Source organism: Vanellus vanellus (genome assembly GCF_965231255.1).
Source record: "Vanellus vanellus genome assembly, chromosome: 6".
NCBI lineage: Eukaryota > Metazoa > Chordata > Aves > Charadriiformes > Charadriidae > Vanellus > Vanellus vanellus.
Window position 1 is genome coordinate 29572764 of NC_138911.1, and position 27503 is coordinate 29600266.

Genomic DNA, 27503 nt, shown 5'->3' on the forward strand with positions numbered 1-27503 from the left:
TGTGAGTGCAGGAACATGCCAGAAAGAAAAACCACCCTGCATATTCTTGGCAGGTGTACATCAGCATCCTCCCACCGGTATCAACAGTGAATTTACAGCAGTGGAAGGTCTAGCCTACATGTACATAAAACCCTGAATGAGAATAATACCTAGTGCAGTGAGGATATTGAAACTGTACGGATTTAGCATTTTGACAGAGAGGAACAAATTAAACTCTAAGGTCAACCCTCTCTCAGCAATAGAAAGAGCTTGACAGGGTCTCAAGCAGAATAACTGAGCAATGCAAGCTTTACATATTTTTTTTCATTACTATTTTTTTGAACAGCTTCGCTTTCCTCCAGCAGGACGGACAAGAACACCCTCTTAACAAACTCCAGAGTGCATCCACAGCACTGAGAGCACTAGATCCTGGCCAGAATTTTTCATAATCAGCATATTATAAACCAGACAAGAAGTAATTCACTGTTCTCTCATCAATCTCATCAATCTAATATAAACTCCCTGAAGGGATGTTAGCTGCACAAAGATCTCCCACACAGAGTGGGGCTGAATAGATATGGTAAGCTGATATTAACTTGCATGATATTTATTTTCAGTAGTAATAATAATATTACAGTAATAACTGGAGGACCCCCAGGACATATGAGAAATAAGAGCCTAAACATTCGTATTTGGGATCCTGAAGTTCAGAGGGTATTCAGACCTTGCAAACATGAATGATATGTTATCCTTTTGGTAGCTCTATTCCTGGGGAGGATATAAAGAACAGAATTAAGGTCAGGGCTACAACAAGGATAGGTAGTTGCACAGGCAACACAGCTGGGGCAGAGATAAAAACATAAGAGCCTCCAGAAGATTGGCTATACTTTAACTAAACTTTCCGAAAAGGAAGAAAAAAAAGCATCTTTTGAGTGCAAGGGCTGAAGTAGACAAGTTTTCCTATCTTTAAAGTTAATTGTAACTACATTTTTATAAAACTGCACCCAGTATGCAGGGGTAAGAGAAACACAGACATTACAGAGTTGCACATCATCCTGGCTTGGGACTGGCTGTGAACTCCTACCTGAGCACGCATCCTGCCCAGCCCTGCCTTGCCTCCTTGCTGCCGGAGGTTACTGCCTCTCTCAACCTACCACCTGGGCCAACCATCTAAATAGCTTCTCAGCCCACCTCATCAAATCCGTACAGCTTAGCAGAGGTCTACTGCACTACTCAGCCAAGTGAACTGTCAAATTGTGTGTGTCCATATGCAATGCCACCTTCCAGCAGGGCACAGGAAGGAGGGGAACAGCCACTCTTCTGGCTCTGCTGGATCTAGGGAAAGATGTTTGTGCACAGCTTCAGACTATGATTTGATGATCCAGTGAAACAGCTTCAGGGATCTCAATAGTTCAGAAACTCCGTGGCTGTGTGAGACAAAGCAGAGTCCTGATCCAGAACTGCTGTGCTGTTTCAAATTTATTAAAGTTTGACAGGTTAACTCAGAACCAACAGAATTATTGTCAGTAGTAGTAATATTTTTATCAGATAAAAATCTAGTTGGTCATAAAATCCAGAAAGCAATTTCTCTCACAACAGCACGACACTGCAAGAGAGCAAAGTCAGAGCTCAGAAAAGAAAAAATTCCTTTACCTTTTTAAGAGAGGATTACTTGAAACTAATATTTATGACAAAATACTTCCATTAAATCTTACCAATACCCCTGCTTGCAGTAGCAAGGAGTGTACCAATGCAGACTTAAACCTTAGAATGTGCCTTGTATCACAAAGCAGGTTGCTGGTGAGGTAAGTGAATGCAATGTTCTCCTTCAGCAGCACCTAATTCCCATACTCTCTGGGATGTATAAAGCCTATCTGCCACAACCTGATGCCCAAGAGGATCTGAATGCCTGGAAGAAGAGTCTGAAATACATCAGAGAAGTTATTGATATCTGGTACAAAAAGGCCTCTGAGCTTTCTGGCAAATGGTCATCTGCGTTGCATTGTGATGGGAAGATCAATCAACAAGAACCTATTGTTTAGCACAAATTACAGAACAAAAGAAATAGGTACCCATGTGGTCACAGTATAAGAGAACACTGATAAGTGCAACCTCTGACACTACTGCGTACCACCTTACAGATGCTTCATGTCCAGCTTTGCTTAGTACCTATGAACCTGGAGAACTTCAAGCCCCCAGAAAGGCAAAATGTGGCATATATGAAAAGGAAGAAAATAAATTAGAGAAATATATCTACATTAGTACAATCAGCAAAGGACATATTTTAAGGTGCTACAAAAGTGCTCTGAAGAAGCTTAGATTGAAGCAAGATCACGGACAGTCACAGGGCATGTCAGAAAGGAGGTTCACACTTTAAAGAATTAGATACCATCTGCAAAAGGTTACTATAAGGAACTCCTTTCTGGCAAGTCTAGGTCATCTTGCCACCTCCTGCAAGGAATGAACGTGACTTTCCTAGCATGTACAGGCCTTTCTTTATTGTTTAGCATCTTCATTAATGACCTGGACCAAAAGGGCAGAGTACAAACTCAGCAAGTTCACAGAGGTACAAAACAGGGAGGAGCAGCTGACACACCAGATGGCTGTGCTGCCGTTCAGAGCAGCCTGGACAGGCTGGAGATTGGGCTGATAGGAACCTCGAAGTTCAACACAAGGAAATGCCAAGTCCTGCACCTGGGGAGGAATAACCCCTGGCACCAGCGCATGGTGGGGGCTGCTGACTGGCTGCAAAGCAGCTCTGAAGAGAAGGACTTTGGGGTCCTGGTGGACAAGCTGTCCATGAGCCAGCAATGTACCCTTGTGACAAAGACAGCAAACATCCTTCTGGGCTGCATTACGAAAAGCACTGCCAGCAGACCAAGAGAGGTGATCCTTCCTCTCTACTCAGCACTGGTGAGATCACATCTGGAGTACTGTGCCCAGTTCTGGGCTCGCCCATACAAGAATGATATGGAGTTACTGGAACAAGTCCAGCATAGGTCCACATAGATGACTGAGGCCCTGGAGCATCTTTCATAAGAGGAGGGGCTGACAGAGCTGGAACCGTTCAGCCTGTAGAAGAGAAGCGTCAAGGGGATTTTATCAATGTGTACAAACACTTGATAGGAAGGAATGAAGAGGAAGTCAGGCACTTAAGTGTAGTGCCCACTGACAGAACAAGAGGCAATGGGCACAAATTTAAAAAAAAAAAAAAAAAAGGAAATTCAATCTGAACACAAGAAAACACATTTTTACGATAAGAGTGGTCACACACTGGAACAGGTTGCCCAGAGAAGTTCTGCAGTCTCCATTTATGGAAATATTCAAAAGCAATCTGGACATAGTCATGGGCAACTGGCTCTAGCTGACTCTACTTGAGCTACGGTGGTTAGACTAGATGATCTCAAGAGGTCCCTTCCAACCTCCACCATTCTGTGATTATTTCACTAAATGAAAAGGCATCACTTCAGTTTCCAAGTTTCCAAACCACTGATAGCAACTGGTTTGTTTCTTCTAGGCATTTATAAAGCATAGAGTTTGCTAAACCTATCCTGGCACCACAGTAATATCAGATTCATCCTACCTATCTCGCGAGCATTTTGTCCAGCTCACTGGGCTTTTACAATGCCTAGGAAAAGAAAATCCCGGTTGAAAAAAAAATTTGGTATCAAGAAAGGTAGTTTGTTCTATAGTTGCTGGAAAGCAGCTCCACTAATTCGCTTTTATTTCAAGAACTCCCAAACCCAAACCTGGTGGATTTCACTCTACTGATGGAGAAGATTATTCTATTTTTTTTTTCTTTTTTTCCTGTGTTTTGGTTTGGGGTTTTTTTTTTGTAAGTAAGGGATTCCCTTAAGGTAACACTGGCCTTTCTGAGTCATTGCTCCATTTCTAGTCAGAAAGCCAATGACACAGCTTTCTGGTAAAGGGTCCTTGTGACTGCCAGCATCTATCTTGCACCTAGATTCTGAAGTAGAAAGAAGGAAGATGTAAGGAAGAGGACTTTTAGTACCTGGTTTAGAAGGCTGATGCAATGACACCATCCTATTTTTTATCAGGGAGTGCTTCTGAGGCGGATTTGGTGAAGAAGAGTTTTCTTCATGTGATCCAGAACAGGAGACAACAACTATAACAAAACAAAAAGAACATGGGAAGAGTTTGGTGTTTCTATACAAAACTATGCTCCCATATTGTTAAACAAGAACATATATTCAGCAAAGCCCTGTTAGATTACATTCACCCTCATTAGAGTGTACTGGTGCAATACTGTCCTGATGGTGTTTCAAAACAGGCCTACCACTTCCCAGAAACATAACTACAACAAAATACTTTACTCACTAATGTGTTCTTTACTATTCTTTACCCACTCATTTTTACCAGTATATCAGCTCTAAAGAGACACTGTATATTTCAGTGGTGCCCATGTTGTTGTAACAGTACATCTAGCTGCCTGCCAACAACGACACCTCTAAAGCATTCATGTTGGATGGGGCTTTGTGCAAAATGATCTAGTGAAAGATGTCCATGCCTAATCGCCCTATGGCAGGGAGATTGGACTAGATGATTTTCAAAGGTCTCTTCTGACCCAAACCACTCTATGATTCTATGACGAGAAGAAGAGTTCAGCTGTAAAATATGTTAGCTATACAATACACGACATGGATTTATTGGCAATCTTTCAGGAGGACCTGCATAAGTGCTCTCATCTTCACCACACAAGAACAACGCCCCATCTGAAACTAATGCTAATGAAACGTTTGCATCACTGCACACATTCACAAAACATATTTCTTTCTTACTGCCAGCCATAAAGCATAGATTTTCAAAGGAATCAGGTAACCTGCTTGTATTTGATATCTAGTAATACATACTCTCTCCAATACACTTCTCATTAATCCACCTTCACTGCTCTATCACAGGTATCCCTTTGTCTTATATCTATAAAAACCTTGACTGGTAACTGTGACATTTGATCATAATTATGACACCAATACATACACATTTGTGCATTTTTATTCAAATCAAATCTTAGAGTCCTGATGTAAAGTTTGGTTGTGCTGGAAAAAAAAGAGCAAAATCTCAGAAGATATAAAAGGCCATAGATATTATTTTCTGCTTCACTAATGTGAATATTAAATCCAGCATGCTAAGATTAGCTGGTTTTAAACAGAAGTGTTCTTCTGGATCAGATTTTTGTTATGCAAAGTAAAACAAATTTACCAAAACTACTATTCATTGTAGTACTCCTGACAATTAAATATTCAGTACCTTCTGACTTCTCTTTTGAACAACTCATACCAACAATAGCTTTTTTTATTTATTTAACCTGTGCATGTGAAAATACTTAAGTCCCAAACTAAGTATGCAGTAATCTTTTTTTAAGATTGTCCCTGGTCTTGTCTTTTCTAGGAATCAAAAACAAGTTGACCAAAACAAACGTATTTCTTTTCAAAAGGTGTTTGAAGATGGAGAGAAGCAAAATGAGTTGCTTTCAAACCTGAGCCATGTGGGTTATAAATTCAGCAATACAAAAATGTGAAAGTGTCAGAAGAGACAGGAATCTTATTCACGTGAATTGGAGTTGAGACAAAGATATATATACATGCCATTGATATTCTCAACAGAACTAATTTGAACAGTAATATTATGAAAACATACAGAGGGATCTAGAAAAAAGAAAAACAAAAAAATGCCAAAACTTAAACATATGCTCAACTTTTTCAAACTTAGCACTGCTTTTAGTTTTTCAGCAATATCTGGCCTGATTGTAAACTGCTAAAGTGATTTTCATTTTAATATATATGACAATGTGCGTCACACAATGAGTAAAATGCTATGAAATGTTTCATACCATGAGAACTCTGTATCCTTCCATCTTTTATTATAGTACTACAGACAGCCATCAGTCTTCATGGGGTTCCAAAGAAAAGATAACTTTAGAACAGAACAGTATCATGCTGCAGCAGACACATGCTGTACTGATCACAGACTTGTGGTCTCCACAGACAAATTGTCAAACACTACATTTTTTCCTGCCTCTGTGTTCAAATACTAATGTTTGAAAAGCTGATTCTGCACTGTATATAAGACTGACACTGGTCTGCTAAGTAACTTATCTTCAATAATGGGATGAAATCCTCAAAAAGAATGTGAATTCTTGTTTGGCCAGCCTTTTGAAAGGCTTGCCTTTCTTGGCTTACCTTATGAAAAACGATGGGGGAATCTCTTCATAAAACTGTCAAAAAAATCCATGCTAATATTGCAAACAAATCTATTTCATCATATTTAAAGAAATTCTGCTGTGGAAGGAGACCAACACCTTTTGACAGCTTGAGTCTGCTCCTCCCAACTTATGTTCTGTGTCTGTTGAGATGTTGTTCAGTTCTATGTCCCCCGATCTTTGTTAAGTACTGCTGTAACATCAGCATTTACTTCCCTTAGGGCTTTCTATAAAGTCTGTTCCACCCACTCATCTCCTCACATGCTCCAAGCTGCTTGTGTATTTTGGAAATAGCCTGAATATCATGGGACGCACAAAACATAGTATAGTCACGGCAGAAGTTCTGCTAGAGACGTTCTTCCTGATAAAACTAAAACTCAATAAAAATATTTGACTTGCACTCCCCACCGCCCCCCAATTACATAAACACCTGGGGGATTTTCCTTTTCTTTCTCATTAGCAAACACAAGTTCCAGTGGCAGATTACCATGAAGAGAGGCCTAAGCTACTTGAAACAAATTTACTGCCTAGTGTTAAAAAATACCCATTGTCATTGGTGATGGCAGAGACAAACAGGGTAAAAAAGTTTTTTGTACCACTGAGATAAGTGTCTATGAAGTTTCTTGCTATGGTATTAAGATATATTAAAACTTAACTACTGCTTTGTCACAAAGACCACTATATGAAACTTGATCTGCTACTTACATTATCCACTGTGGAGACTGTTAGCAACATCCTATTCAATTTTGGCAAAAGCCAACAGGGTTCATTCAAATGCCTGGTAACAACCCTGCTCACCTACACTGGGAAGATACCACTTACTGAACTGGGCATATGAGAAGAAGGAAAGGCAGTCACTACAGCTGAGTTCACTGAGAGACAAAACATGCTTGGACAGAAGACCCTAGACCCAGCGATAGGCAAGGAATTTCACAGTATCACAGTATCACAGTATGCTAGGGATTGGAAGGGACCTCAAAAGATCATCTAGTCCAATCCCCCTGTCGGAGCAGGAACACCTAGATGAGGTTTTGTTCATACGCACCCACAGAAATATGCCCTCATTCATTTCTTTTCTCATGGCGAAGAATTTCTGGCTATGACTGAGCAGAAGAGGACTTAGAGTATGATGAATCCATACATGAGATGTGGATAGTGTATTTCTAACACTCCAGTCCAGCCCACACTCTTACTTTGCATCTCAATTATTTTGCTCTCTCACTCATTCACCCTCTCTGATTGAACTGAAAATCTAGTGCATGCAGTCACTAAAAGAAACTTGTCTTCATTTTCTTTTGAGACTAGGAACTCAAGAGATGCTTCCAATAACCCCACCTCATATACCCTCACACATAGAATCACAGAATGGTTAGAGTTGGGAGGGACCTTTCAGATAATCTAGTTCCAATCTCCCTGCCCTGGGCAGGGACACCTTCCCCTAGACCAGGTTGCTCAAAGCCCCATCCAACCTGAACACCTCCAGGGATGGGGCATCCACAACTTCTCTGGGCAGCCTGTTCCAGTGCCTCACCACCCTTAAAGTAAAGAATTTCTTCCCAATATCTAATTTAAATCTATCCTTTTTTAGTTTAAAACCATTACCCCTCATCCTGTCACTACACTCCCTGATAAAGAGTACCTCCTCATCTTTCCTGTAGGTCCTCTTTAGGTACTGGAAGGCCACTATAAGGTCTCCCCAGAGCCTTCTCTTCTCCAGGCTGCGCAACCCCAACTCTCCCAGCCTGTCTTCATACATGCTTCTATGTAATTCTTGTATGACATGAATTTCAGCATTGAACAAATAACAAAGACTATCTCTTATTAACTACATGATTTCTCTGTCTTGAACAGCAAAAGGCAATGATTTAAGTGAAAAGAAATAAAAGATGCAGAGAAAGGAGATGCGTGATTTTAAGCTAAATCTGCCATTAAGGAATATAAAATGATCAGGAAGAAACAGTAAATGTAACAATATTCAACTGTCACAGTAAAAATATGGGATCTTTTAACAGCACAGCACAAATCCATTGCTTTTTCTGTAATCAAACACAGTAAAATCAGAAGCCTCCAGCACTCAGAAGGTAATTCCATTTCTTTCACTATCTTACAGAAGAAAACATTCAGACACCTGCAGGGCTGAAATTTTTCCTGAGTCCTGATGTTACTTTGCAGGAGAGAAGAAAATTACAGAAAATACTTATAGAACTCATGATGGGAAATCAATTCCGGGTCAGCCAAGACATCTTCCAAGACATCTTCCTGCCAAAATAGGAATTTCCTTTAGAGCATTTTCTAGTGTTTTTCCCCATCTAATATCAAAATAGCAACTCGATATTCTCACTACTTCTCTGAGAAGACAAACTAACATACAGCCTTATAGATCTGACTGTCAGGAAGTCAGACGAGACAGAAAGAAGGCTCTTTGTCTACTACCTATCCTAGTATTTTTCAATTACTTCTAAGCCTTCCACTTTCAGCTCAATAAATAATCTCTCTCCTTCATGAGTATTTACAGCTTTAAGTTATTAACCTTTCACCTTGAAAATGTCACTGTGATCTCCTGCTGCTTGCTATTAAACTCTTATTCTTTGCTCATTAGTTGGTTGGTCCCCATGTCCCTTGCTTACTTCATCACTCTTTTTGTACTCTGTCCAGATAGATTGCAGGTAATGGTCAAAAAGGGGAGCAACATGAGAAATGCAGTTTTGCCAAAGCTTATTATATAAGGTGATACTTTAGGATCTTCTTGGACCCCTCTCCAATTTTTCAGGATATTTGCTGAAAGGCAGACATCAGTGCACACTAATGCTATGCTGTGCAGAATGGCCATCTCTCTTCTGAGAATGGCCAATCTCTCTCCTGAGATCTCCCAGTTTATCCATGCAACAATCTCCATCGGTCATTGTGGCCAGAATAAATACTCTTGGTTGACCATCCACTATGATATCAAGTCTCTTTCTCCGGCATATTTCCTTCCAGAACTGGTATTCCCACCCTCCGTAGCTATATTATTTTCCTTTGAGATACCTTGTTTTATTGCATTGGTGAGTTGGAGTCTGCCTTCTTTCTTCCTATCTTATTCTTTATGTTATCAGCAGATCATCAGCACAGTTTTTAGGTTGTCTTCTGACCTACTGCTAAAACTGTTAAAACTGTTAAAGAGCACATAGCCCAGAGCTTACCCTTACAGGAAACTTACAGGTAGAGTAAATCAACAATGATTCCTATTTATACTTTTATTTTAAACCTACATGTGACATAGTGATTTGTATCAGCCCAGGAACACACTAAAGTATATATTAGGAGCTACCAATTTAAGTATGTGACTGAAATCAGAATGTCCTACGTCTACACTATGGTTTTTGTCAAACTTGTAAACTCATTTTAAAAAATGACACTGCAACAAGAAATCTTTTCAAATAAGCCCTTTAGATAGACATGTAGTTATAAATCCTCTTCTAGTTCTTTGATCCTATATCAAGTATTCTGATATTTTTACTGAGACTGATGTTGAGGCAGCAATCTTTGTATTACTAAGTAGTCTTAATTGCATGGGTAGAGAGTATATCAGCACATGTAATTAAATACAGCCATCCAGCATATTCCATTTACCCTTTTTTAATACTAATGCAATGTTAACTTTCAGTCCTCAAGAAATTCTTCAGTATCCCAACACTCACCGAAAAAATCAACATGGATGTCTTCTAAAGCTCCTTAGCTAGTTCTTTCAAAATTCTTGAACACAAGCTGTCTTTGACCAGTTGTTTTACAAACTAGATATTTTAATAACTACTTTTTCATAACATCTTTGTGTTGTATGAAAACTATTGCATTATTTCTATGTGACAGTGAAGTATCAATTGTGGGTTGGTTTTTTTTCCTAGAAGAGAAATATTTATTGAACTCTTTTTCTTTTTGTCTCTATTATCGACAAACCTACCACACACATCTATGACAGATTCATATCATTGCTAAGGTGTTTTTGCTACTAACGCACTTGGAAAATTTCCTTAGACTTCCTAACTGTGCAGCTAGTTTCTTCTAAATTTCTTTTGCTTTCTTCATCTATTGCTAAGCTTCCAACTTTTCAGCTTCCTTCAACTTTTCATCAAGCAATGTACTTTTTCCCTTATTTTTCATACCAGCATAGCCTCCCGTTTCAGCTACAGGTTAGTGGCTTTTTAGCCGTTTACACAAACAACCCAATTATTATCTGTATTTTTCTGTCCACAGTCTTTCTTTGAACTGAGATAGTGGGACATTGTTTTAACCTTTGGGAGATTTACTTCTTCTGGAAGTATCAAGATATAGCACTTCAGATGTTATTTAGGTACTAAAGTCCATTTATTTGAATCTCTAGGCTTAAGTACATATCAGACCACTTCAGATTTTATTCTGTTTTAAAGAAGTGTGTATTCAAGCCACAATCAATCCCACTTGTATAAAACATGGATTTAGTTCTAAGCTCAGTTCTTACCTCAATTCTTTATTTGCTGAGAATAAATCTAAGACAATATCCTAATATGTGATATGAGGATTTGCATTCAGATATTGTCGTCTACTCAATATTTGCAAAGATGCTCTCATGCTAGTAAAATGAAATCTCCAACACGCCACTTGTATTGAAGGCTTCACACACACACAAAGCTTTTTTTCTCCCCTTACACACAACAGGCTAGTTAAGTATTTCATCCAGGTCTTCAGCTGATTTGACAGTCTATAGCAGTCATCAACATTACTTTAGGTATTAATTGACCTTTTGGCACTCAAGATCATCTGATTCAATGGCTGGGGAAAGAGGAAATGTCATTTTTGCCACGCGATGCTGTTCCCAACCTACTTCTGTCCTTTGATTCCCATCACAGGAATCCTCCCTCCTAGCTGAGAAATTCCATCTTATCAGCATTTAGGTTTAGAAATTAGTAAATCCATTCCATTGCCACTTGTTTATTAGCCAGCCTCATCATGTTGGCAGCAGGCAATTAAAGAACTCGTCTTAGTCTTTGGCGCCTTGATTAATTTCATTCTCGACACCTTGACTCTCTGCAAAATGAGTGATTTTTATTCCTTACTTTTCTATCATTTCACTTGGTTGCTAACTGACCACCTAACACCATCTCATTCTGCAAAACTAAAACCAGTCTTTTATGCTAGCAGGGACTATCCTTGACAGCTCCTTGCTTATTTACTTCAGAGACCCTACTCAGCTCTTGCAAACCTATCTGGTATCCCATCCACAAGAGACAGAACACCACCTCCTTGCTCACCTGCTGACAAGAATCTTCCTTGAAGGGTGGTAAGTGGATCAGTCTGAAGAGGCACAGCCACTCCCTGTTATAATATTCACTTAGACTGCCAAAGATCATCTGCAGTTTCCATGACATACAGAATGACTAGACATATACAGTTGAACTAAATTCCTACAGTCCTCTTTCCCACCGCTCACAGCATGCCTGCTTCCTGGCTGCCTCTAGTTACACAAAATGCTGCTTTGTCTCTCATTTCCTCGCTTTCTCTGTTCGGTCACCCAGTGGCCAGTTCCTTCCCTGGATAGTGATGTTTCCTGAATCGTGTTGTCCAACCACTCTTTATCCTCTCCGATGCTTTGTAGACTGTGTACTCATCCTTTCAAGCCACAAACCTTTGTTTCTAATAAAATCACTATGCTACACTTCAAAAAACTATGACTCTTTAAGCTCCGGCACCAAATACAGTACATTGCAGGTTTCCACCACTGTGCTCCAGCTATTAAGCAGAAATCACCCAGAAAAAGTTTTGCCCGTGTTAGCTACATTTTTCTCACAAAACTCACCTATTAGATAAAATGCAAGATGGAATTCTTGGGTCCTCCCCTTGGTACTACTTCCCTAACTTGGCATAGTGCCTTTGAATAGCAACTTGCTAATTGTGATTTCTTATTCAGTTTTCAGTGTACACGTACATCTACTGAAATAGATTTGAATGACTATTTTAATTACAATTGAGAAATAGCATGCCAAAACCACTTCTTGAAATCCCAAAATATGCCATCTACTGCATCCTCCTAATCTACTAATTGTGTAGTGTATACATGCACATACTCATGTGTGCACATATTGTCACATTAACTTAGAAAGATTTCTCTTTTTATAGCACAGCTGCTCATTACTCATATGTCTGTTTTTATAATACTAACTGCTCATTACTCACAGATAATAAGGGCTAGGTTTTGCATTGCGTCTCACCTCTACTAAAACTGCCAAGAATCAATCTGTGCTACCCAACTGCCTGTAGCTTTCCAAGGACCTTTAAGATGCACTGTTCAGGGGAACTCCACTCCACTCTCCATTTTCTTCTGCGTTCAGGCTGGGGTGATTGCTACCAGAAGAGGCATTTACTCCATTTCTGCTAGCTGTGTACAACTAGCAGAAATGTTACTGACAGCTAACACAGGTTGTACCAATGTTGGTTCTGAATAAGAAGGATTTGTCCATATGACCTAAAGCTTCACTGGAAATCAATTTCTGTTTTTCTTGGTAGAATTTCATTGGTCTGAGCTACAGCCTTGCATCTGAAAGCTGGCTGTTCCTGGGGTGATGGCATGTAAAAACGCATTTGCTGCTTATATCACATCTGTATTGGAGACAGCAGAATTCCAAATCCTGAACTCTTAATCTGGTACCTTTTCTTCCCTTGCTCCTCCATACACATTAATGGGGAAAGAAACATTTAAAATAAATTAAGAGACGCATAACTGTGTTTTTCTCACAGGGAATATGGATCTTCTTGGATTTGCAAATACAAGCCAAAAAGAAGAAAAAAAAAAACAAACGGAAGTGTTCAATGAAGCAAGAAGTGAAATTTTTTTTATTTTTTTTATTCTTGAAACCTTTTATTCTCTTTTCAAATCTTAAAACACTTCCTCATTTTTCTGCAATAAAACCACCATCCATTCTTCAGGAAAATTTTCCTTTCTCATTGGTTAAAATTTTTAGGTTTACCTTTCAATATTTTTAATCTAGTTTACAGTTGGGCCACACAAATAGTTACATTGTCAAAACCAGAAGGATGACAAGCTTAGGGGAGAGGAAGGATGCAAGCCTTTCAAGCTGGCTTTGTCATTAGAGGAAAGGGATGTGAAATTGCACCCTAAGATACCTGTTATAAAACAAACTGTCAAAGAACCATCATCACAGAGGAAGCATAGCTTGGATGACAGGCTTACATTAGATGTATAACTCTGAGATGAATAAAATTAAGGGGCATGTGTCCATCTCTTAATAGAGGTTTTTAAGAAGCTCAAAAGAAGAACTAAGAAAGAACACATGATGGAAAAACGTTTTGCCTTCCAAGGGAACAGCACTTCAAAACTGTTGTGCTCTCGTGCATAAATTTAGAGGAAGAAACAAAATTGTTTTATTCCTTCAAAACAGCACTCATTATAGTGGTTTTCAATTGCAGCTTAAAAGGAGATACGTATGTGTGAATTCACACATATAGATGTGACAGGCGTAATTAGTCACAAGGGAAAGTGAAGGAAGGTATAAAGCTTGTAGATGCAGAGAGAGTTAGAAAGCGGAAGAGAAGGGATGCCTCAAAAGATTACCCCTAGCCTCACTCTCTGCTGATGTCCATAAAATGCTGAGCAGTGACTATTTTCTCATGGCATGTTTTATATGAAAATGCCAGTTCCATTACTTAATGGGAAATACTAATATCTTCCAAATATTCACGTGGAAACAATTATAGCAGTTTGTTAAGGTTGAAATATGTCTTCTTTACTCTGTAATCTGCTCCAAGTTCAGAGTTTGTAATATTAATGCAGTAAAATTGTGTAATACCTAGCTGAAGGAAAATATTTTAATACTTTCAAAACAGACTGCCATATCAAATGACTCATTTTGATTAAGTCAAAGCACAAATTTGGAACATTATGGTTTGTAAAAAATGTTAAGATTTTAAGTCTTCATCACGATTAGAAATTAAATACAATTTCCAAAGTCAGTTTCCCATGAGACAGGATATTTAGTTTTCAACAAACACATATACTAAGATGTCAAAAAACCCGTCTGTGACCTGTCCAGAGTGACCAATACAATTAGGCAAAAGAGTAATGGAAGACATAATTGCTAGACAGTTGCCTTTTAGAAGGCGGTCAACTATCAGCTCCTGGATGCCTCTGTATTTTGTGACTTGTTGCAGAAGCTCTGTGTCCCTACCCTTCAGCTTCCATGGCATGGCAGTGACACCGTTTGCAGCAAAAGAGAATTTTTGTGCCAGCAAGAAAGTGAAAGAAATATAATTTTCAGATCCAGGTTTTGATTGAATTATTACAATGAATGTGGAATTGATCCTGTAGAATTCAATTTAGTAAAAAGAAAATTATTTTCAATTACTTGATTTCACACAGCATAACTTAAGTGGAGAGGACAAAAGTGACTTTAAGCTGTCCTTGAGCTCCCTTGATCTTCGAGGTTACTTAATGTTTCTTTCCATCCTTGTTTTACTAGGAACAGCCTTAGGAATGCTCTAAATCTATGCACTGCTCCAAGAATCCCTCAGGGGCTGCTCTGCTCACAGAGGCTATCCAAGCACAAAGGCACATTTCCTGCACTTTTTTTTTTTTTCTTTGATCTACTTTTGACACAAGCATGACTGCCAGCAGCTCTTCATCATCTAAGGATTCCCTTTTGAGAACTTAACCCTTGCATACCACCGTAAGTCAGCTATAAGGATGCTCCATACATCATTAAAAGCAGTTTTATTAGATACATATCTTTCTCTGGTAACTCTTCCCAGACAGGAATGCCACAGCATTGTGTCTAGCCAAGACACTGCTCACAAGCAGGGTTCCCATTCCTGCTCTGCTATTACCCCTCTGAGTCACAGATGGTGGAATCAACCTCTTGGGGAAGGTGCTTTTAGCAAAACAAAGGGAGAACGTGATGCAAAGACTTCCTTACTGTTGTCTTATCAACCCTCCTGGTTCACATAAAAGTGAAGGAAGAACTATCACAACCAACACTATTTTCCTTCTCCAGGACTCTTGGCTGTAGAATGCCACAAGCTTTCCTCCAGTATTCAGCCTCTATATGAATCTGTGGGGAGATTATCAAGGGATTGGAAACTAATCCATACATGGCAGATAATTTCATCTTTTTGCAATTTCATATCAGAAACAATATCATCTCCTACCTTCATTAAAACATACCCAAATCTGCTCTTTGCTGAAGCGCACATCACTACCAGTGAATTCTGCAACACTGAGAGGATACTGGTGGCAGAAGAGAAATGCCTAAAAACTTGCATGCTCCCAGACAGTTTCCATGCTAATACCCAAAGCTCCATGCACAAACTGCATGCGAAGTGCTTCTCAATACAGTTTTGCCTTGAAGAGAGCATGCACGGTTGTGCACTGTGCCCTCACACGCAAATGTAATATTCACACACACAAAGCCATTTGCACAACAGTCTGTCCAGCAATGAAACAAGAAAAATATTTCACCACATCTATTTTTAATAATGAGAAAACACTCAGATACTAAATTAAATAGAAGATACATAAACTAATCAGCTTAATACATACAGCTGTTTCCAAGATGTGACAGTAACAAATGTAGCAGAAAAAAATGAAACTACCACTTTAGGTAAGCATGAAATGCCGTGTCTTAAGCTGAAAAAATCATCTTTAATCAAAAAAGGACAGTCTAAAACACATAATGTAATTTGTAAAGAGTAAGTGGCCATTTCATTTGACCATACCAATCTTTTAGAACACTGTGATTTCCTTGTACAGGGCTTACTGTATTTTCTCTTCTAAATCACAGAATTCTTGTGGAATCAGTAGTAAACATAACACCGTGAACTTCCTCTAGCTCCTTTTCTTTCAACACCCTTACTAACGATTGACTGCTTTATTAAGATTAGCCTATCCTTGCCTTTCTGTATTCTCTTGAAAACGGGCTCTGCTCTCAGCTTCCTTTTGAAAAACAAGGGGGGAAGAAGAAGAAAGACTTACACCACCCCTATAGACAGACAAAAGACTGAAAGTGCTTGCCAGTTAGTTGCTTCTACTGCAAGAGCTTCTAATTGTCCCTTCTGAGACTGCCACAGAGATGGCATTCATCTCAACCCAAGGAGTAACAAGGGATTTGGAAAAGTCTAAATAAATTTATCAACAAGAAAACTCATAGGTATTGCAAATTCATTATTAAATATAGAATGAAAGAAATAAAACCTGAGAAACAACTCCTACCCCAAAAACAACTCTAAAAAAAAAAAAGAAACAGAAACAAACAATCCATCTACATACAACTTCAACAGAGTAGTTAATAGAGTGGGGGGAGATGCAGAGGTACCAGCTATTTGATTTTTTTTTTTCCCAAGAGACTGTGAAAAATGCCATTAAACCATCTATTATATAAGGACGCTTACAGTTACATGGCTACTTCTAATGTTGTGTTGATACACAAAGAGCCTCTGTAAAGAAGGCAAAAATTCTTGCAGCAGGAAAGGCTCCCAGTTATTGTCCTCCTGGTATTGAAATGCAGTCTTGTATCAGAAGCACAATGTGTGATTTCAAGTATTGATTTGAGTATGAAAGTGTAAGAATGAGGCTCAAATCTCTTATTCTAACATAGCACAAATACCCCCATTGGAAAAAAGCATGCAGAGGAGGAGTCAACAGCAGGTACAGAGCACAGCGTGTAGAATGAGAGAAATTCGCTAGAATCATGATATTCCTGGTTGGTCCATGGCTAATGCTGGTAAATATCCATTCAAAAATGGTACTTATCATTACTAAGCTGCTACTACTAAGATTTCTTCTGAAGTGGAGTTTCACAGTAATAAAACAGCAAAACACAGTAAACTGCAGTTTGATTACTATAGTTATGGCTACAGTTCTCATTTTGGTTAATTAATTTGAAAGAGAAGTTCAAATGTAGCAAGCTAAGTGAGCTGGACAAACAGCAAGTAATTTGACCTGATAGTTATTGAAGCATATTCATCACTTACCAATTCAGACTCACAAAAGGGAAGAGAATGCAACTGTTACTGCCCATGCTCGATGACTTTATACCTAAAGACAAGTGAACTGGGAAGTAGTAAAAGCACTAGCATGCTGGGAGACCAGAACAGCAAGACTTCACCAAGAATGTCACCCAGTTACCCAGCTAGCAGAAGCGAACATCAGAATTTCCAAGACACAGCAAATAGCAACTTTTAACCGGTAGCAACTGTACAATTTGCATGAAGAACAAGGGTCTGGAATCCTTAAAAGAGAGTTCAGAACCAAAAAATCCAAAGTAAACTCAAGGACAGAACAGATTTTTTTTTTTTTTTTTTTTTTGTAGCATCTAGAATGCTAAATACATTGTGATACATGGTGATAGAGATGGCCAGTCAGCAGCTGCCAAAGAAAACCCCTGTCAGCAGCAGATAAAGCCCCCAACTGAGCTGGAAGGGGTCAGGGCACAAGAAACTGTGTGATCACAAAGTCCAAAGTTTGTTGTTGGCGCAAACATAGAATGAGGCAGACTCGCATGCTGCGTTGCCAGGTCACTTTCCTGACTTCCCATCTTGACCATCCAGTTCTGCTTTCTACAAAGTGCTAGTGTGCTAGTCTATCAGTGAGAAGTTTTATTTGCATTGTTTTAAAAAGAAGAAAAATAGCAATAATCAGTAGGACTAGTTGTTAGCAGTCTCTCTCATCTAATAGGCTTGCTATCTCGGACCAGGACAAAAATTGGCCTTTTCTCAGCTCATTCATGAAATTTCTCCTTTATCTCAGCTAGATTCACTGGCAAGCTTCCTACTCTTTCTTGCAACAGTATCAACAAGAGTTTGAAAACAATATCCCACTTCCAAATGCCTCACAAAGGCACAGCCTTTTTTGTCAATATGGAGAGGCATACTAGAAAGGTAACATGTCCTAGACAACTAATATAGAATAAGAGGCATTAAAATTCGGGGAAAGAAAAAGATGTAAGTAACAAGAAACTTGTTATCCAAACATATGTGTTTCTATAACCAGGAAAGGAATGTGAAAAACAACCAATGTTTCTGTTTTATTTACTTTTTCCTACTTGGTCACCCTCATGTGAAAATCACTCTGGGCTCTATGACTTCAAAGGATAATATCTTGTACACAAGGAAAGATACCTTCACCATTTGACTTGTAATTTGATATTATGATAATGTTTTCTTTTAATGAAAGAGTGAAGAATGTTTATTTGAAAGCTGGCTGACGGCCACCTCTTTTTAAGCTATATGAGGCTGTGGTTTCTTAGAGCTGTATGAAACATCTTTTATGAAATTCAGGAGGAGAAGAGAAACCCTCAAGACCTGAAGAACTGGGTCCCATTTTCACCTCTCCCATTGATTATTAACAGTTTTGGTATGTGCAGAAGCTCTGATCAGTAATAAATTCCACATAAATAACAGAAATGAACAACAGGACCAGGCTCTATCCAATATAGAGGAAGATAAATACCCAACTCAGGAGAGCTCACATTCTCAGACAAGCAACAACAAAGAAATGTCATAGCAAATAAAGATGCACAGAGAGAAGAGGAATAAACACATATGCCAGGAGAGAAGAGACAGACACAATTGAATTGCACTCAAATATTAAAATGTCTTTTTTTTTTTTTTATTTTAAAAGAACCTGGAGATACAAGCTATCAACTTTAAGTACTGCCCATTGTTTTGGTAATACATCACCAGGCTCCTAAAGTGAGTATTTAGCTACCACGAGCTGTGCTGGCAATTCCTGCTTTACTGAGCAGAAGCCTAGATATAGTACCTCCTGGAAATTACAGAACATAACATGATTGTTAGTGGCAAAGTATACTTAACAAAACTTACTACTACTACTTACCAAAGCTACTTTAGGTTCTCATTCACAATCAGCCAGAGGCTGCAGCTAGATCTTGAGGTAACCACACAAGGGACTACGAGACCTACGCCTTTTTAGAGGAGCAGCACTTGTGTTTTGCCATAAAATAGTGACTTCCTCAGAATTATTTTGCTCAGAAGCCCCACCCATCACTCTTTATTAAACACACTGATAAGGGAAAAATATACCACACCATAATTATGGTGGGCTTCCACATAAGAAGTCAGTATCTGAGTATATATTGATACTTACAGTCTAGACATGACTATAGCCTTTATCTCAAGATATCACTAAGCATACATGTGAATACACTTATGTGTGTGCCAGTAGTGACTGAGACTTGATTATGTTTGCTTTGTGCACAAGAGAAGGTCATGAAAACATGTAGTTTTGCAGAGGCTAATTTTAGTCATGTGATTGATTCTTCTCTAAGTGGTAAAACTGACTTTTCTTGTGCCAATGCAATGCTTTTTTTGGAGTTAGAAAAGCCTTACTGATAATTTTTTAAAAATCCAAGAGGCATTTTTTAGACCTTGAACATATGTCACTACAACTTAAGTCTAGATGGGGGTTCAGGTAAAGCTTCAGATCTCCTCGGTCATTTATAAGCACCCTAGCGCAATCCCCACACATCCTTGCCAGCTGTTCTACCTGCCACGTGGCCCCAATGTGTCTGCCAGGCAGATGGTTGAATCTACAAGGAAAAAAAGCTTATTTCTGTGAAGGAAATAAGCTAAGGCAGAAAAAAAGTGGACCAAAAGTCTAAGTAGAAATGTCAAGGGGTAACTAAAGGACTGAATTCCAGAAAGTTTGTATCCTTATGGGTGAGATATGGTTTTATATTGCAAAATCATATTTTAGAAGCTGTAAACAGACAAGGGGGAGAGACTAACTTTTTCTACTGCATATTCTTCTTACCTCTTGCTCTTGACTGCTCCAAAGAACTTACTTGCTCTTCTCAAAGGGCCAAACATTTCAACACTTCCTTAAATCAAATGGTATGTCCCTGAAGAAAAGTGTCTTTGGTGAAGGCTTGCCCCGATACTGCTAAATGTAAGAAATGAAGCAGGAATATGAATAGCACAATACAGAAGAACTGTGCAGGGGGAAAGAGGGCAGAGGAGTTTTGATGGTGATACAAACTTTTGAAGTGTGACAGACTTGCTCTTGCCTGGGATACTTTACCCTAGTTCTGGGAAAAGGATATATCATTACCAGAAGTCTTAGGAAAAATCATCTGCATGCAAAGTCCTAGATAAAAATCACATTTCTCTTCTTGACTGAAATCATGACCAAAGACATTCAGAATCTGCCCAACACTCTGTACTGAAAATGTTCCCCCAGGAATAAAAAAGGAGAAGGAATACAGGATACTCTCCCCTAGATCACATGAGAAAATGTTTCCCAATCTTATACCCAGTTGTGAAAGTTTGGTTTAGGCCATAAATAGAAAAACACACTAAAGGCACTTGACTTGCTTGATCTCTTGGAGGAAAAACGCAGTTATTTTTGCTAAATGAAAGGATATACATTTTATCCCCTTCTTCAATAGACAATTTGATTCTTTCTTCAGGGCACTGTCTGTAATTCCTGCTGCTAACGTCCATCACGTGTCTGACAGGCCAAGAAGCTCTCTCCCCCTCCTGAAAAGGGCAGCCCTTGTTCTGCCCACATTCCCTGAAGCCATAATGCTTTTAATTGATTGCTCTTCTCTCCTTCTTTTCTGAAGCATCTTTTTAAAGTCACTCTACAATCTATATACCCTCAATAACCACTTTAGTTACCTTTTCCAACACATGTGTGCATGAAAACCCATTGCTTTATATCTTAGGCTCAAAAACCCTCAAGCAAGCTAGGAAAACCTTAAAAGTTTTATTTCTTAATAAGGTGGGTTGTTGGTTGTTTTTCTTTCTGGAAGACAGGGAAATGTAGCAAAAGAAAGAGATTAAAAATAGAGTGAACCCTGTATCCTATATCTTCTCAAAAAGAGGTGTTCTCTCACCTAGTTTGTGAGTTTTGATATTGTGAATTAGCAGAGGAGACAAGGCAATGACCATAAAAGAGGTCCTGGAGCCCATCATCGAGAGCTTTCTGCACATCTGCTTCATTCATGAATTACACACCAATGTTAGATGAACTAGAAAAAAAGAGAGGCCCTTGCCTTAAAAGAAAACAGGGAAAGTCACAAGCTGCTGGTATCTGTATGACTTTGTGGACAATGACCCACCTTGATGTTTTTTGCATTCAACACATAAGCCAAGAGTGAACAAAGTGTCTTCTGCCCACACTTCTGCCATTCCCAGGAATATGGCTATTTGAGACTGGGAAGGAAAGAGGCAGATCAGTGAACATCCAGTTGAACTCAGAGCTCATATGAAGGTGATCAGCAAATACTATAAATCACATGTTACTTTTTCATTGCATTATGCCATTAGCAGAGACATGCATGGGAAATGTCATGATCGGTGTTAAAACCTAACTCTGCTCTTTCTTTAGAAATCAGTCTAATAACTGAGTTACAGAGGAGCAAGGAAGGATGACCCCGATTTCTTTATTACCTTGAAAAATCAGGGCAGTGGGCATGCTGCATGTTTAGTACTTAATTTCCTTGCTGATAGGACTGGTACATAGGACAATTTACTTGGAAAATTTAAAACCAGCATTTTAGAAATTAAGCAAAGTAATTTCCTTTCAGCATATTCTGTTAAACAGGAAGAATCCTAGCATGTGGGATACTGCTATTTAAGCTGTCCAAAATTGATTTCAGATGTTTAGAAAGATCAAGCTAGTGAAAAGGACTTAGAGCATTGCTTTTTGCTTCTCCCACGAGCATTAGACAGAGCACATGTTCAGTTACCCACTTTAGTTTGATACTCCTGCAATACTGTAGCAGTCTTTGTGATACAGTTCAAACCTCATTTAATGAGGCAACTATCTTTTTCAGGTGGAATGATGCAATTGGCACATGGAAAAGAGATCAGACTTAATCCTTGGCTCCTACACTTGGCCTGGGTCAGAACACCCGTAAGACAGCTCCGCTGCATTGACACAGATCTGAGAGTTTAGCATCACAGTCAGCTCTTGCTTTTTTGTGTTTCCAGCACTCCTAGTACAGGGTGAATGTTTTATGGTCTTCTCTGATGTAAATTTCCATGACAGGGCTGCCTGGGACTGTGGCAAGCTGTACTCAATAACCCAAGGCACCCAAGTTGGTTCTATAGTCCTCCGTTTTCTGCAGCATGCTTGGCTGCTTAAGTGAATCCACTGTCAGTAAGTCACATGCTTGACTCCTCTTTGCCTTGACAGGTTACACCAGCATTACATAAGTCCAAGCAGTTTGGTGAACACCAAACCAGACAGAAAGCCATGAAGAAATCAGGCTGCATGGCTGCTTTAGCATCAGTGACACAGCAATGTTTTCCAACAGTGTTATGGATATTCTTAAGCAATAGAGAGTCAAGGTGTCCTCCTGGGCTGTCTTTAGGTATTTCACATATTTCTGCTTCCTGCAGAACAGACCTTCATCTGTAGGACCCTTTCACCTCTCTACTGAAATTCAGTCTTGATTCCCACCCACGGTTTGACGTTATTGTAGCTTTCTCTCTGTTCTAGTTCCTTAGAACACTGTATTCACCATTTCAGGATTAACTGACTTTCACTGAAGAAGCCTGTTAAATATAAAAGCTTTTGACTTCCAACCAGGTCTCTGAATACGTGAATTTCATGAGTCATTTTGAACTATATTATGATATTTTAGTGGAGCTAAATGTTGGGGTTTTAGATGTTTTTCTTTTGCTATTTATGTGGATATTTCTGCTAACTCAGTTCACAGTACAGTAAGGACCTGGTTTTATGTGTGTGAACTGATGTATTGAAGAGATTTGCCAAAATAAGCAACTAGCAGTTTGTGGATAATTACCTGTTCTTAGTTAATTTTGGATTTTATAACGAGCAAACTGCGACTTACAAGGTATTATTTTGCTGCTGCTTGAAGTATTGTGCAATATGTGGGAACAAAGGATTTAATTTAAAGAGAGCCAAATATCTTTGAAATACCAAAGCTAAATTACATTTTTTCTCCCAAGACTTCTGGGTTTAAAAGAACAAAGGATATACAAAACATATATCTATGCACTCCACATAGACTTTCTTTCTAAAAGTTAGCGAGGAAATATTAAGAAAAAAACAACATATCACTAGCCCAATACTGGTTTAAATTCTCTAAATTAAAATCTAACTATAGCCAAGTCGAGGTCACATAGAATTTGGATCAATAAATCAAATGGGTTAATGGTGATGTCTTAAATAATCAAATTCTGAAATCATCAAATGAATGCATCAGCTAATCAAATCAAATCACAAGGTTGAAACTCAATCCTCTACTAAGAGACTGAAAGTGATGGCTATATTCCTTTGATCTGAAGCTGTACCTCAGTTCCGATCTAGCACCGTGGTCTTGGTGCAGCTGTTGCAGGACACAACATTCCAGGCCAATTTTAAACCTTTAAACAAGTTTTAAGAGAGTGCAGTAAGCTTCTTTCTTGTATCACATTGTTGTTATACAAACTACTATTACTCCATTAGTCTTATTTCTGATTTTGCGTACAAAATCCTGAACGTTTAATGAAAGTCATTGAAACAGGTTGATAACTCACCATACTAGCTCTGAATAACACTCGTTCACCTGTTTACTAGTTTCAAAAAGTCCTATCCAGTTCTCATTCACACACAGGGAACTATTAACAGCGTTATTTCCCACCATTTCAACCATGCCCACACTCTAAATATTCTTTAGAGTGATTAACAAGGAAGTTTCCTTCCTTCAAGGTTAAAGGAAGAGAGACTTAAGTTTGTTGGTTTTTTTGCTTTGCCATTGTGGAAGCTTTGATGCAGATGACTGCAATTACTCTCACCAAACAATGCAATAGCTTGTTAAGAAAACAAAAACTAGTAGTACAATAAGATTACTCTTCTCTAAATGGAGAGGTGCCCAAATGACATGGTCTGTGTAGGGTCTCCCCATATAGACACTGAGAAAAGTACCTCTAGATAGCAGCTCACTGCATGTCTGCCAGTCGTGGATTTGTGGCAGAACTGAATCCTCTCTGGACAGCCTAGGTGGGATGAATCCCAGTGTTTCAGGACTGAACTGTTACACTGATATAGCCAAGGACAAGTGTCTTCACTTCCCAGCCACTCAAAAGTGAACTGGAGATATTTTTCTGCTCAGTAGGACTGGTGAATCATGAGAAAGAACCTCTCTTCCTAATAACCATACTTTGTCTTTTAAAAATAAAAAGAAATTAACAATGTCAGGACTGGAATGGACTTCCACTTACTCAGGGATTCAGGGACCCTATTACATCAGAAATCCAGGGACAGTTAAGAGACTTCTGCATCCTAGAAATAGCTGGTGTGGTCTAATTCTCCTGTAAGACACAAGCTTTTGGCTACATTAGCCAGAGTTCTTAAATGCATTTAAAAAAACCCAAAACCACAGTACTTTGGCATTTGCCTTTCAAAATTTGGCCCGTCACCACAGAGAACCCCAATGGCAATAACACTTTCAAAAGAGCCCACGGTGCAACCAGCAGCACTGAATGTTACAAAAACAGCTGGGGTGAACAGGAGACAAAGTCAAGGATGCTCCTTTGCTGCCTTCTTTGGAGTAATAGTTGAACAGTACAGGCAGCATGAACTTCACTTAAAAGGATCCCAGAATCTTCACAGCTATAACTCACAGATGAACCGTTGCTTTCCAGTCCTCACCCAAACTCATACTGTTTACTAGCAGCTCTGAAAACAAACCAAAAAAAAACCCACCAAAAGCCCCATATGCATGTTTACAAACCTCTTAAGCACTGTCCTATCACCGCACCCTGAGAAAATGATGAATTGGAGAAAGCCTCATCTGAATCATGTGAGAAAAAATTTTGCCCTCAACTTTTTCAGCTTGTCATTTAATTTATGAAAATTAAAGTTTACCCAGATGCATTTGGATAGCAATTATTCCAATTCAGTTGCAAATAAACTGGAATAACAGCTAATAAAAGGAAATATTTCCTGTTTATTTCAAGTAGACTAACACCCACTATGGACTAACACTGCTAGGAATTTAATGTAGCTTCCTGAATTGGCTACATATTTAATCTTGATATTTACTTATAATGGCAACAGCAACACTGACAAAAGTTAGAAGTTTCTGTAATGAGTTGGGTACTGAAGCTGAGATAGGAGATTTCTGATTGTATGCTGTATTACGTTTTGACACAATCATACGTATACTGTCATTAAATATTCAGCAACTTAATAGTGCTAGGCACATTACGTTTTTATGCTTGTAAGTCTGGCGAGCTGCATAAAATACTTTCTTAAACTTCTATATTAGATCATTTTAAGTTTCTCATGGAGCCATTTTCTCCAGAAATGAGTACTGCTGGAAATAACTTTATTTCCTTATTTCTATTTAAACTCCTTGTTTCCAGACACAGATTCATTTTGGGAGGGAGACGCATGCCTGGGGGTGGGGAAGGAGAGGATGGAGCACTCCTCATTATATGAGGGTTTTGGAGCACACCTCTAAAAAAACTTACAACCTCTATTCTCAGCAAGTACTTTTGCAACATTATGTTCATTTTCTGAAGTGTAAATGCTGCTACAGTACCTGTAACACAGGTTTGGAGTGTTTACTGCTATGTGATTTCTACCCATAAACAAACTCCTAACAATTAGTCTCAAAGTTTTCCTTCCTTGGTCTGGTCACAAACCTATTTTGCTATTGTCAATTCTTAAATAATCTATCCTTATGAAGAAGTAAACAATTTATACCCTATCATCCATTCAGTGCTTTCTCCTAATTTCAAAATTACCCCATTCCACAGGTTTTGTGAAAAATAATAAAAAGATTACTTAATTTTTTCTTTAATTAGTCACATCAAAGCCCTCCTGTGTTGTCTGAACTCCTTCTTTATGGAATTTTGATTATGGTAACCTAAGAATGAACATGCTTTAGATATGTTAACATGTACTACATTGTTGTTCTTTCTGCTAATTCAGCTGCTTCCGTGTAAACATGGTTTTGTAACATTGATATCACAAAGTATAGCAAGTGCTGTCTAACCATTCCCGGTCACTTTAAAGCTTTTTCAGTGGCATGCTGCAGAGCAGAATTCAACATCTGTCCTCTTCACATCAGTCAAGAATCAACATTCATTTCCATGTCGCACAGCTTGTAGTGATCAGACACCTGGTGTTTTGGTGCACCTTAGTGGCTGACACAATTTCAGTATCTATTTGATCACATATGTAACCACTGTAAGCACTATCTGTCAAATCTACCAACATTTTTTATTAACCCCTCACCTTTTTCTTTGCTGATGTATGCACAAAACTTCCTCAACTGATTTTAAGAAGTCATGGTTGATGCTTTTATTCTCATGTGACAGTGATATATATCAGATAACCACAAGGGTATAGATGAGCACTAAAATGACCACAGGACAGAAATAAAAGAAGTGGATGGATGTTCTCTAATACAGAGAAGAAAGAGAATCTGAGGTCATTCAGCCAGGTTAGAAGTATCAAATTATTAACAGATATCCAATGAACCAGCAACTAGTGTTATGTCTCTGTAATTAGCTCCTGGGTATACACCTTTCCAGAACACTTGAGGTATGAGGGAAGCTGCTGTGAGATTATGAGGACAGGCTGAGTAAGAATAAAGAAGGGATGAATCAGTGACATGCTATATTACACCGCTGCTACTTCAGTCCTGCAGGATTTGAATGCACATGGCTTAATATTAGGTAGCATATAGCACAAGAGGGAATAAAGACACGGCCATTTACTAAATAGAAATCATAAGGTTCTCAATAATGATCCTGAAAAGACAAATTGTTCCATTAACGGTAGATTCTGTATTTAAAAGGGAAAAAACCCCACAGTACATGTGCGCCATATAAGAGTGCAAAGGCACTACCTCCTCAGGCATAAACCATTTAAAAATCAAGAGCTCTAGACAGCTTGAAGCCAAAAGTCTTTAACAAACTGACTGGTGGTACCTCTGCCATAACACTCGTTTTAGAAAGTCTCAGAACACTGAAAGCATCTCAGTATGAAAAGAAAGTGAGCATTTTCTTGATGTTTGAAAATGGTAAAAGGGGAACCAAATGATATGCTGGAGCCTGATTACAAACTTGAGGAAAATAATGGAATAATTGTATTAAGTTTGATTAATTAACAATAGGAATACAGTTAAAAAGACAAAGTTTCATGGAATAAAAGGTTGTCTTAAACCCACCTTATTCTTTTCAGTCTTTGAACACTCTGAAGTTGCAACAAACCCACCAATTTAAAACCACATCTGCAGGTGGTGATTTTCTAACAATAAGGACATATTCCATCAGCTTTCCAAAACATGGCAGAAAA

The 27503-nt window shown here is 38.7% G+C and overlaps 1 protein-coding gene across 1 annotated transcript in view; it reads right to left on the reverse strand.

Annotated features, from left to right (window-relative positions):
- LTK (leukocyte receptor tyrosine kinase) overlaps window positions 1-27503 on the reverse strand; it is a gene marked incomplete at both ends in the record, with an annotated part of 97013 nt that overhangs the window by 49642 nt on the left and 19868 nt on the right. Inside the window, 1 exon segment of the mRNA XM_082485636.1 lies at window positions 3992-4105. Within this exon segment, the coding sequence (XP_082341762.1) occupies window positions 3992-4105 (114 nt within the window).